At 39.1% G+C, this 14,054-nt stretch overlaps 1 protein-coding gene across 3 annotated transcripts in view; it reads left to right on the forward strand.

Annotated features, from left to right (window-relative positions):
- The window catches only part of LOC137272797 (uncharacterized), a 41,231-nt gene that overhangs the window by 16,659 nt on the left and 10,518 nt on the right, over window positions 1-14,054 (forward strand). For all 3 annotated transcript variants that reach the window (XM_067805194.1, XM_067805195.1, XM_067805196.1), the window contains 6 exons: window positions 131-317; window positions 1,120-1,194; window positions 1,849-1,940; window positions 4,053-4,126; window positions 7,568-7,629; window positions 11,017-11,100. In XM_067805194.1, the coding sequence (XP_067661295.1) occupies window positions 131-317; window positions 1,120-1,194; window positions 1,849-1,940; window positions 4,053-4,126; window positions 7,568-7,629; window positions 11,017-11,100 (574 nt within the window). The remainder of the gene's footprint in view (window positions 1-130; window positions 318-1,119; window positions 1,195-1,848; window positions 1,941-4,052; window positions 4,127-7,567; window positions 7,630-11,016; window positions 11,101-14,054) is intronic.

Consider the following 14,054-nt stretch of genomic DNA (forward strand, 5'->3'; position numbering starts at 1 on the left):
GAACTGTACAATTTCCATCACTTTGTTTGTAAACATTAAACTCAAAGCATTAAAAAACATTTATCATGTTAACATGTTTACTGTCATATAAAACACTCGAGGAAATGCATAAACAACATTTTGGTTTCAGCGTTTTAGCTGAAAAAGTTAGAAAGGAATCCTGGTTTTCTCTGATAGACAACCTTGTCGCAACAACGGAGATTCAGCAGAAGAAGAGAGGTCCACGCCCATTTGTCACATTTGTGCCAAACGAAAAAAGAGAACTAGTTCAATTAACCTTTGACATTGGCGAATATAGAAGAGATCGGAGGGCCGAGGTAAGAGAGAGAGAATGAGGGAAGGGAGAAATACAGAGCGAGACGGAGGAAATAGACACAGTGAGAGAGACAAGGAGGAAGAAATGGACAGAAAGAGATGAGAGTGACGGAAAGAGAGATAGAGAGACAGGAGCAATATACCGAGATATATAGTTGTTATATGAGCAGCATAGAAGGAACCTACTTTCACAATATCAGGGATACTCTACAACATCTAAGTAGGCTCCCTGACAATATGTAGGCCATGTGCCGATAGCTATCAATAGATCCACCTGGCGTGCAAACACAATCGATGCTGGTGTTACGAGATAAAGTCTCCTTCCTCCCGTTGCTAGTCCCACGTCAATTAAACATTTATATGGTTTGTCAGCCACGCTAAAAGAAGATATTCTTCCAGAGACTCAAATAAGACGTAAATTCGATATTCTGTAACAACGGCAAAACAAATAACCACCAGACTTATCACATAGATATGTTGCACGACAATAAACATTAGTTCACGAGGTGTATGTTACGATTACTCAGGATTATTCAGTGATGTTTCATTGGCCGTCAGTGTTATATGCATCGTCTATTTAAAAAAAAAATCTTAAAATATTATTATTTCCCTCTGCCTAAAAACCCGTCAATGAGAGATGTGTCCCATGAACCTTTTGTACAACATACGAATGTTGTTCTTTGACAGCCGGGGAGATCATAATTTCATAAATCCATTACAACCATTGTAATCCATTGTAAACCCAGCATTGTCATAATGCCACCTTTCCAACTGGTGTTGTAAGAACACATGGTTGTATTTCAGAGTTTCGTGACGGACGAAGTTCGACAGAGCCTACAGCAGACACCGGGAACAAGGTCACCAGACCAGATCGCTGGGGTGAGGACGCATAGCTTGTGAAAAATTCTGTATTTTAAGGAAGTTATTTTATTTCAGAACACAATTCAATGCACTCGTCAGTATGCACATTTGATGCACAAAACTGCGATGTGCGGAATTGAGGCGTTACAATTAAAGATAATAATACATTTTCTTCCAACACATCAGTGTGTAAAACGTATCAATTCAATGTGCCAAGCTGATCCAGTGGAGCAGAGACGGAGGGGGACCCTTGTTGTCAATGTGTTCAATCATGATGCTTAAGACAAGGGTTCATTTTCCCACATGGATACAATGTATGAAGACAGATTTTGGTGTCCACCTCCGTGATATTGCGGGAATATTGCTAAAAGCGGCATAACACCAAGCTCACTGGCTCCGCAATCGCATAACTGACCACTTAACACCAGCGAAAAAAATGCATAATTATCGCACATTGGCCAGCATCAGGTTCATCATTGATTCTTAACGGATCGCGTGTTTTTGAAGAGGGTATCGGATCGATGGAGGCACAATGTTAACCACCAACAGACCAACCTTCATTAAGTACACAGCCCTGTCCATCATGGGGCTGTCTGGTACAGTGTTCATCACACCATCAGGCATCAGTTGCTGGGATCCCCGGAGTCTAACCTCTTCTTTCATTTCCGCCAGGTTATACGAGCAATGAAAGGAATATCCAAAGACTTCGACAATTACCCCCTGTATGTTCAGAAACAACTCGCACAAGCCGCCTTTTATGGCAAGTAAGTATGATTTGTAAGATTAACGGGTGCTTTTCAGGAAGAAATAGGAATTCCATGAACTTTGGGGTGTTATTTGTTTAGTAGATGTTACAGGACCACATTACATTGGTTGTTTCGTTAAATACACTTTGGGCATACCGTAGTTATTTTCTCTGAAATTTCGTATCAACTTTCCACGTTTTCGTGAATAAAAATCTGACCTTGTGTAACAGAATAAACGTAATCAGAATATCTAAACCCATTCTTTTGAGAAATCTGAATGTCATCATACACAAAATACAAGAATATTGACTGCGGATCCTGAACTTATATGAACCTGAGAATAGTGCTGACACAAAGTTATGGTGAAGGTACTGATGGATGATCGAGAGAAGTAATTGAAATGTATATGTAGATATTTTGCAACATATATAGATGAAATCGAGATTATTGTAATTTTACGTGTGACAATGCGGAGATTGGATACACGACAGTCTAGCACGTACACATACCTAAACAGTTCAAAATATATCCATATAGGGTATTATAACACGTGTTGCCTATTTCTTGCGACGTCTACCATGAAAGACTTTATATAATTAATATGAGGTATCTACACCACAGTCGTCTGGCTTTGAGTTCAGTCTCTCGAGGCTCGGTATCCCTCAAGGCATATTGCTCGCTTATTGCTACCTCGTCCATGTGATGTTTTTACTGACAGTAGGCCCTAAACAATGCTTGTGCTCACTTCTTACCACTGGAAGCTGTATGTTCGCTGACGAATGCAAACCTTTACTTTTACAGAAAGCTATCAATCGATACCCCAAAACGCTGTAAGACCTAAAGTTGCATGTTGCCTTAAAATGTCACAATAAAACCAACTCTTAGCTCCCCAACTCTGTTACAACTTCCAGCAAAAAGGTATGTGTAGCAAAACCCACTGACGCCAAAGTGGGCAGGATGCTGTGAACCTCTAGCAAGAAACAAACAGCGCACGGAATCAATATCTACCTTGAATCTTGCGGGATGGGATATTTTAATGTCTGCAATCTTTTACCAGTTCAGTATCAAGTATTGGGAATGTTTTATAAAATAAAAGAAAACTCAGACTTTACTTACAATACATAATGGGTTTCTGGGGGTATGTTTCAACACTTATCGAATTCATGTTTCTTCAAGCCTTTCAACTTTTTCCCAGATGTGAGTGATTTGGTCATTCTCAACGTCTCATAAAACATTCGCCTCCAAACTGTATGCAATCTCAACAAAGCGGCTTTTTACAAGCTTTATTATTCTTTTCTACTCGTTTCTGTAATGCAACTGCTGCACATTGTGGAGCATGTACTTTCGCTAATATTTGCACGTGGACAGTTAACAGAATGCATCTGTTTCATGCTCTTGTCATCAGAAGACACGCACACGCGCGCAAACACATGTGACTGGGCAAATAGACTGATAGATGAACGGATGTACGACCAGGCATAAGAGCATATATAATTTAAAACACTTTTCATACTTTATGCTGCTCATTTGAGATACCCTTCACTTAGATGTAGAAAACACTTCCCTATCGAAATATCCTTCCTTGTTTGTTCAATAGCTCTATACTGAATATAAACAAAAAAGAAATGCAACAATTTTGTGTCAAGTTTGTAAACAGAATACATAAACATGAACGCTTTCTTTTATGAGATTCATTTGTTTCGAAACTTGCGTTTGTTTTGCTGCTCAGTATATTTGTCATTTAGTTTATTTCATTCCTGCATGAATTAACTATTGGGCGAGAGGGACCCTTGAGATAATACTAGATACGTAATATACATACATATCTAATATATACTGTATGTATACAGTATATTAATGGGAAAACCCGTGAAGATCTGGGATAGACAAGTAAGCGATTCTTGTCGCTAGAGCCCACTAGCGGGATCGTCTAGTCACACTCGTCGACACATGCCATCGTAACCCAACTACGTAGATGGATGCTTGTGATGTTGACCATTGGATTGTCTGGTCCCGATTCGATTATTAACAGACTTATGCCATATACCTGCGTAAAACTAAACTCACTCACTCGCTCTGTTGATGGATGTGTCTAGTGTGTGCTTTTCATGTGTATGCTTTTCATTTTAGTTTCGCCTACAACCGAGTTATCATAAAGAAGGGATTGGTTGCTGACGGATACTACTTTGTCTTGTCAGGGATCTGTGAGTACTGGACATATATCAATCACCTATGATAGCTCCATTCATTTGGCATTTAATAACCATGTACGGTGATAAGCATATGGCTTTCAGGAAGGTGACGTGCAATGGTACTAAAAGGTTTTGAATGACGACGATCGAAATCCTTTGCACGAACCCCAAGCAGACCATACAGAATGGGTATTCGTTCAGGCACCCCTCTTCCAGCAGGAGTTATATCCCTTGAAACGTAACTTGAAAGAGACCTCTGTTTCTTTTAAAATGTTTATTCGAGGCGCGAAGTACATACTATTCAACCAGACCTGAACCTTTTTGAATGTGAAAGCTTCGAGTTTCTGCATATATGAAATCTAGCAAATCTCCTCATATTTATTGTTATCTGAGTAGATCTCATCATATTTATTGTTATCTGAATAATATTCAACGGATATTTTAATCGTGTTTACAATAGATGAAGATGTATAAAGAGCGTCACACCATGAACGTCTCGATATCAGGCCGTCAAGTTACATGTTTATCCTGTAATTACTTAATTAAACATGTTTCTCTTTTTTAAAATATTCCACCTTTTAATTCGTAGTCATTTCGTGTATTCGTGGAAACTGGTAGGTGCGGCGTGATATTTAAAACAGCCGCATCGTTGTCTTCTGGATTTTGTCATGATTGCCAACAGTGATAGGCATGTTAATTGGGTTATTATATAACATTGTCTTTACGAAAGCCTAATGTTGTTTTTTTCATAGCATAAACTATCTTTTCGGCAACAATGCTTGTTACTTCGATCATTTTATGGCTGCATCGAGACATTTCTTGCCACATAAATGTATTTTTCAAGAACTTAAAAGCCTAATTTGTTGTTGCTTTAATTACTGTTTGATTGCTTTGATTATTTTATCGTTCTTCGGTAAAAGTAACGTTGTTTTTAGTTTTCTCATCTTCGAAAATCTATGGAGGTTGTTTCTGGCTATCGGCATTTCAACCTGAATAATCCTGGCGTAATGTCGACATGGCTATAACGTACATCAGCGTGGTGATAACACTGCACCGAATGGTGACATGACGTAGCCATAACACACACCAACAGCATGGTGATAACGCGACATGAATTGTTGACATGACATAACTATAATACACATCAGCATGGTGATAACACTGCACCGAATGGTGACATGACGTAGCCATAACACACACCAACAACATGGTGATAACGCGACATGAATTATTGACATGACATAACTATAATACACATCAGCATGGTGATAACACTGCACCGAATGGTGACATGACGTAGCCATAACACACACCAACAACATGGTGATAACGTGGCATGAATTGTTGCATAACTATAATATAAAACGTCATAAAATAATGACATGACATAGCTGTAACATACATCAGTATGGTGATAACACGTCATGTAATGATGACATGACATAGCTGTAACATACATCAGTATGGTGATAACACGTCACGAAATGATGACATGACACAGCTGTAACACACATCAACATGGTGATAACACGTCATGAATTGATGACATGACATAGCTGTAACATACATCAACATGGTGATAACACGTCATGAATTGATGACATGACATAGCTGTAACATACATCAACGTCATGAATTGATGACATGACATAGCTGTAACATACATCAACGTCATGAATTGATGACATGACATAGCTGTAGCATACATCAACATGGTGATAACACATCATTAAATGATGACATAGCTGTAACACTGCACCGAATGGTGACATGACGTAGCTATAACACACACCAACAACATGGTGATAACGCGACGTGAATTGTTGACATGACATAACTATAATATAACACGTCATGAAATGACGACACGACATAGCTGTAACAGACATCAACATGATGATAACACGTCATGAAATGATGACATGACATAGCTGTAACACACATCAACATGGTGATAACACGTCATGAAATGATGACATGACATTGCTATACCTTAAATCAACATGGTGATAACACGTCATGAATTGATGACATGACATAGCTGTAACATGCATCAACATGGCGATAACACGTCATGAATTGATGACATGACATAGCTGTAACATGCATCAACATGGCGATGACACGAAATGTCGACGTGACACAGATATAACACGCATCAATATGGTGATAACACGACATGAATTGGCGAAAACTTGAACTGAATTGCATGAATTGAGCAACTGGCTGTACTATCAATTGCCAAACTCATTTAAAAGGCAAAACACATGACCTACAATATACCGTAATATGATACTAAACACATTTGAAATACAGTAAAACGTTAAATTCATGAACATTTCTACAAATGAACTGAGAAAATGGCAACCTGGTGCTAAGAAAGCATGTCGTATCACTTGCTACAATGATGCCAAATATAACAAAAATCAAAATCGAATATTACCCTGACTTACATCAAAAGATAGATTAACGTTACTTCAACAACTAACATGAAAAGGAAAATAGAACAATTATTATGCTCCACACTGCTGTGGACATTCTGTGGGCAGACAACCTTAAAACAAATGAAAACAGTGATCAAAACACATATTGTGATGAGCTGTGGTTTGTATTCAGTAACATTGTTACCGGTTATCAATCGTACAATTCGTTTGCCAAGACGGCCTGCTTTGTTCGAGCCTTCTGGTCGATCACACCACAGCTTATAAGTACTTGCTATATGCCGGGCTTTGGGTTGAAGGAAATAACACAAGCACTTGTTGGCTCTGCGTCAGTACAATGTGTCTGTGTGGAGAATCCGTGTGCTGGGCAATTCTAAATTTTGCTAGCCGGTCGGGCAAACTACGTATGCATGAAAGTTAATTCCCATGCCCGAAATTAGAATGCAGACACGAGTTCCATCATTAAGTTGCTGACATGATGCACGTTTTCATCAGGCCTTAATCTTGCATGGTTTGTACATGTATTATAACTTGACAAGACGGAGAGAGTGGCATATTTACACAATGTCTCCATGACATTAGCCAGGAACTGTGGAGATTTAATGGCCGCGACTGGATTTTTACTACCCAGTGGCTAGCGGGCGTGAGATTATTCCACACACAGTGGAGAATCCATGTCAAACTAAAGGGCTTTCACTGAATAGCCGATATAAGCCCACATTATTACAAGCATCCACAAAAACGCCCGGATGAACGTCGTTATGTTGGGGCAGTCATCTTGAATGCTATGCCGAAATCCCTTTTATCTAACGTTACCTCGCGAACTTTGTATCATGCTTCGGCACTTTGATCCCGGGCATTCTGTAGCGGTTACTTTGCGTTTGTTCGTTATTTTCTCGGATGGAATCATTTTACTGCCGTTGATACCCGGACCTCGGGAAAGGAATTAACATAATCTCTTAAACTACACTGATTCTTTGGTTCATAAACATCATATGTTGTTTACTTTCAGTGATAGAGAAAGTGGAAGGGAGAAAACAACCAGTTGAGATCACAACAGGACAGAAATTTGGCGTAAGTATCGTTTGCAGTTTGTAATGGGGAGTAAAGTCAGACTGACCAGCTGTTCTATGAAGTTTTGGCCGAACCATCAAACACGACGTTTTATACTAAGACAACATGATTGAATGAATGAGATTAGTTACACCGCACATATTCCAGCTATACTGAGTCAAAAAAGAAGCTTCAAATTCTTTCTCAGGGGCACTAAAAAAGAACAAGAAATGCTAAGATTGTTAAATTGTTATTATTTCATTGCTGAGATCTGTGTGATCTGTACTCGATACACCGAAAGTGCCACAATCAGTAATCCATTAGGCTAAAACATGGATATACAGAATGTCAAGTCACAAGAATAAAAAATCGAAATTGCTCAGTTCAATATTGTGCTTGACCACCTCGCGCATTCACCAGTGCCAAACACCGTCTCCATATTGACTGTCTGATGTTTGTGAACACGTGGTTTGGGATTTTGCATCTTGCAAGGCAGTGCCAGGTTCTTATAAATTCTGAGGTTGGTTCCTGAGACTACGAAGCCTTCTCCCAAGTCCATCCCAAACGTGCCTTATTGGATTAAGGTCTGGTTATGTCGATGACCAGTCCATGTCATTGATTCCAGCGTTTTTGAAGGAAATTTCGAATCAACATCTCGGTATGCGGCCGAACATCATGCTGGAACTGTAGACCTGGGCCATGAGCCGCCATGAAAGGAACGAGTCTAGTTCAGGGATGAGCACCTGGTCGTGGTAAGCAGCAGCTGTGAGGTTTCCACGGATGACCAGACGTCGGGAACGGTTGTTCTCACAGAAAGCACCCCACATCGTGCAACTTCAGCCCCCGAATCTGTCGACTTCCTGCACACAACACTGGGCATATCGTTCACGACGTCGTCTCCAGAATGTATGCCTGCCGTCCGCGAATCTGAGGGTAACCTAGATTAATCGCTAAAAACGACTCGATTCCGGTATTGACGTCGAGAATGGAGACTGGCAGCCCGCAACCGATTGCGAATGGACTGTGAGGATAGTCGACCTCATCTCAGCCCTGGTTCGTGTAGCCGGCAGCATTCTGTCATGTAGGTGACGTAGGACGATTTGACGGTCTTCTGATCGTGACGTCACCAGTGGATGACCGGACCTTGGGCGGTCAGAAGTGGTGCCAGTTTGTTGTAGACGACCTCGCAAGTCATACACAGTACGGATCGTGCGACGTCAATAACTGACCTTCCCGCTTGTAACATGCCATGGACACGTTCACGGACATGGACACAACTGACAATCGTGACCTTTAAAGTACCGTTAGAACTGTGGTTTAAAAGTGCTTTTATTTAGTTCTTGAGCCAATGCAAACATGTGCAAATAAAGAAAAAGATCTTGTGATCGACTGCACGTGCAAAGAGTGATTTGTCACTAACGTCATTTGCATGACGAATGGGTTTTGGTAACGCTTTTCTTGAGTCGAAAGACTCATTCGGATGCATAGATGTATCATTAGAGAATAATTATTCATTATTTTTAAAAAATACATCGTGTGAAGTTTTTTTTGTGACTCGTAGTCTGTAAATAATCGAGTCTGGATCAGACAATCCAGTGATCAACAACATGTGCATCGATCTAGACATGATGACACGTGTAAGCAATGTCAGCTAGCTTGACCACCGATTCTGTCAGTCGCTTCTTACGATACGCACAGGTTATACTGAGGATCAATACTAACCGGGATCTTCACGGGTCCGTAGTTTATAAATATCATTAGAATGATTAAAAGTATTTGTCTCTAGAAAATCAGACATCAGACATGATGACACGTGTAAGCAATGTCAGCTAGCTTGACCACCGATTCTGTCAGTCGCTTCTTACGATACACATAGGTTATACTGAGGATCAATACTAACCGGGATCTTCACGGGTCCGTAGTTTATAAATATCATTAGAATGATTAAAAGTATTTGTCTCTAGAAAATGCTACACCAGTCATTAGCCACAACGTAATAGGTCGTGAAGGTAGAACAGTAACTATACTGAACAGAAAAACAAGTTGTTTTAAATAGACGACATAAACACGAACTCTTACTTTTATGAGCTTTCATTTTTAGAGACTTGCGTTTCTTTGTTTGTTCAGTATATTTCGATAAGTATGAACCACACACGTTTATTACACTTGTAAATTGTGTACCAGTTTTCGAAGCGTTCATATTGATTCACATCGTTGGACGTATGCCGTGTAGTATCGTCCTGGTTGCGTGCATTCCGACGTGGATGCGTGTCCGTATTAAAGGTATACTCCGTTTGTATAACAGCCAACTTATGTAACGGGATCGGGCAGTTCTTGAAATCGGATTTATGTGTTGTATCATACCTCGACCCTTAGACCCGTTATCTTTAATTATTGGTATGTCTGGGGTAGACTCGATAACCTTGAATATACGCTGTGAATATTGCGGATTATGCCCTAAAAACAACACTCATTCGTGTTGATATCATCTGCTATATTCAATGTACGACAAAAGGTACATATGTATTCCCTGTACTGGTAATTCCCCAACAGAGATAATTACATTTTTAAGTTGTTGACCTTATGTTCACTTTTCATGCTATCATCGATAAAAATCCGTGTAGAAGAATGAGAAAAACATATACGTTAAATCTTAGAAAACATTTCATTTGTAAATGAATATAAACAGTGTAAACTCTGGAAATCGCTGTCATCATTTGGCGTGAAGTGTAGAATGGAGCTTATATAAAACAGTGAAATCGGGTGTCCGAGTACAGTTAACGGAACATTTTGATTGTCCATTTGGTTCACTGCAGGGTTCCGTGTTGAGTCCAATGCTATTCTGGTTGTTTATATGTTAACTTTCTGTAGAAATAAGAAATTGTAATGTAATTCTTTTGTCAGATACTGCTGGTGGTCTTCAGTGTGAGTTAGTCACTTTTGAATTGCATGCATGTAGGTAAGGATTAACTGTAAATTTAGACAAATCTAAAATTAGCAGTTAAAGGAAAACTGACTGTACAGTGGGAGAAACATGGAAAGGGTAAACAGCTACAAATATCTAGAATTTGTGTTCATCTGTAAATGTGGTCCTAGGAGCCCATAATATAACTATGAACTTAAGCAAATTAGGACCAGTACCTGTGGTATTTATTTATCAAATGTTTGACAGCCAAATTCAGCCCATGTATTTGTGTGGGCCACAAGTTTGGGGGGTTAAACGATACGACAGCATTGAAAGAATTCACTAGGAAGTAAAGGCATTTACTATGGTGCACCTAGATACTAGTGAGTTCTACAATGGGCGTCTGAACCGATAATCTGTGGTCGTGATGGTGACAGGTGATCGCGAGAAGGGTGAACACGTCCTGCTTTGGTCTGTTAGTTGTGTTCATGATTAAATTACAGGAAGACGACTTGATATGCGGTTGTAAGAGGCGACACACAGTGCTCACGAGGACGAAGACAGAATTGTTCTACATCCACCGAATTGTAAGTACTGGCATATATATAATAAAACAAATGAATACCATATATGCTGAACAATAAAAGAAACGCAACTGTGGCTTTTTGGCAAGCTCTTAATTAGAATATATGAACACAAACCCTTCCTTATGAGATTTCATTTTTTTAATTTGCGTTCCTTTTGCTGTTCAGTATAGTAGAGCGAATATGTGATTAATTTTTGCAGCTTTTTGCAAGATTGACGCAATTACACGCGGGGCACTCCACAAGGGGCTTTAAACATCGTGCGGGATTCGAACCTAGTCTTCAGTGTGACTTACGGACGCTTTAACCATTACGTCAACCCACCACCCACAACACAGTAGAGAATGGTGACTCTGTCATAAACTCACTGGCACATGTTTCACCAACGACAAATGTTATCATTAGCATTATCATCATCTGTTGAATATAACTCTGCCCAATCATTAAATGGTTATAATGGTAGTTTTCTACTGTGTATGGTGATAATGACCTAGCAGCCCCACATTACATCTATTTAACGTAATATCTAAGGAAGTTGGTATGTTATGGTGAGCATGGGTGACATGGTTGTTGTCGTGTGAATGTTACAGGCAGATTGTTAAATCAGCCATTTCCTGAAATGACTAAGAGAGTCATCCATTTCGCGTCAGTTGATCTGTATGTGGTGAACAGGGTCTCGTGAGGTGTGGCTGCTTTGGACCCAGCACGAACAAACGGGTGAAAATGCCTCAAACCCAAACTGAAGTGCAACAGTTGCTGAAGCAATGTTTCTAACTGTTAGTGACAGTAAGAGAGGTTGAAACTGTGATCCGCATTGTTAGATTAAGTTATTAAGTGAAATTTCATGAAGAGACAGAAGTATATTGATTGATGTTACACAAACTCACGTGAAATGGCTGACCTCATCGTCATTTCACGAAATGACTGGTTTCACAATCTGACTGTTATATATCTACATCATGCACTAAATCGTATCAGGAGCCAAAATGGAAAGACGATAATCAAAGTGGATTTGATACTTTAAATGTTACCATATACTGCTATAGGTAAAGAGGGAAACTGCGGAGTCTGCATCCGCTGTTTTGAGGTTTCTTGGTATTTTTTATATATTTATTGTATTTTTATTTTTATTCTTTCTTTTCCAATGTCGAAACACGTAATCTGTCACTAGCAAATATATCCATTTAAAGTAAAGTTCTATCTGCCCCTAGAACCAGTGTGATGGAAGAGAACGCTACGTATGAAGTAAGCACTCATATTAAACGAACTTTGTGGACACCACACGAAAGCATGTCAAGAATGTGTCTCATTCAAGTCGGAATTGTATTGCCAGTATTACCTTAAATCGCTGCCAGGGCTGAGCTGTTATCTCGACGGTTATGACTATCATGCATGGTTTGGCAAGAACAATATCAAGTCAATATCATGTTAATCCTGTTACTCCAACGCCCAGAAACACGAGGCGTCATGCGACCTGGAATGTCTCGTTCCTATGTTAATGTTGGTATGTTACAGATATTAGCTTCATGACTGTATCTCCCTATCCTTGAAATCAATGGTTTCTTCGGAGGACGTTGGGCAAGATAGGAATTCGACTTTTCGGGCACATACTTTATTAATAATATGCGCATACAAGATCCCGTTACCCAAAAGTATACATGTACTCAATTTCTTTTTCGCATTTGTCCATTTGAGCGTATTTACGCTCATCCGGATTAACGCGGTGAATTTTGATATTGTATCAGAAAAAAAGCACCATAACTTATATATATATATATTAATTATCGTTCACTTTCTCGGTCATGTCCGCAAAACGAACAAGTCATTATCAATAATGATAATGAAGTTGTTACTAATATGAATACGATACGAATTCAGGATTCGTGTTTGTGGAGGTCACTTGATCCATTGTACAAATATTCAGCGGGCATAATACAACCTAAGAAGACAGGAGGAAGCTCATTGTTTAAAAAAATACTGATTTACTCCAAAATAAAATCATACCGGAAAGGAAACAAATGCCAAGAGTCAATTAAGAGCGGTGCTCACCCAGGAACAACTGAGTTGAGACCAATTAAGAGGTGTGAAAATGCACAGTTCATTGCATGGGTGGCCACTCAGGGCATAAATCAGTAATGACTGACCCAATTTGTTCAACATCTATCTGTGATTATGAGGGAAAAAATGCTGTTTTTGAAATTTAGAGGTGTATGAAGAAATTATAATAATTCTAAATTTGATTTAAACCGAAAGCACCTAGCGCGAATTCTTAAATTAAAAAAGAAATCATAAGAGCTATTACAATTTCGTTATATACCCAACAGTATGTTTTCGCCATTCTACCATAACCGTGTTATTAAGACTTGTTAAAAAAACACATACTGTGTTGGAAAATCAAAGGTATGTGTCGTGATTGTATACATCTGTATGTCTTCAAACAACCAGTCACAACCCTGTATGTACTGAAGTCATGGTTACCAACATAGAATGTAGTCAATATGGTAAATAACACGAAAAAGAAGGTTTTCGACAATCCTTGCTAACATCATAACATATCCTGTACCCGAAATAAAGTAAAATTAACAGACCTTTCTGTGGACAATTTCGTTGCACTCTGTTTTCCCGCCCCTGAATTTCACCTCCGTATGTAAACAATGGGTAGAGTCTCTCTTTCAAATATGAAAAAAATACCTTATAAGAATTAGGATTTTAACCAGTGCTAAGTAGTTGTGTGCGTTAAAACTTTCCTTGCCGTTACCATTTAAAAAAAATTATTTAGATTCTAAAAGGTAACCTCCTATTGTTTTACTATAAAAAAATGATGTTCCCGATTTACATTTGTTCAGACGTGAACATTCCTTCAGAACCTAATGTACCTGTCAAAGTACATTGTACGTAAATAAGAATATGTGTTAAAAAATTGTGAAAGGGGAACGTTGAAGGTTTTGTGACAGATC

Source organism: Haliotis asinina, chromosome 2 (assembly GCF_037392515.1).
Source record: "Haliotis asinina isolate JCU_RB_2024 chromosome 2, JCU_Hal_asi_v2, whole genome shotgun sequence".
Lineage (NCBI taxonomy): Eukaryota > Metazoa > Mollusca > Gastropoda > Lepetellida > Haliotidae > Haliotis > Haliotis asinina.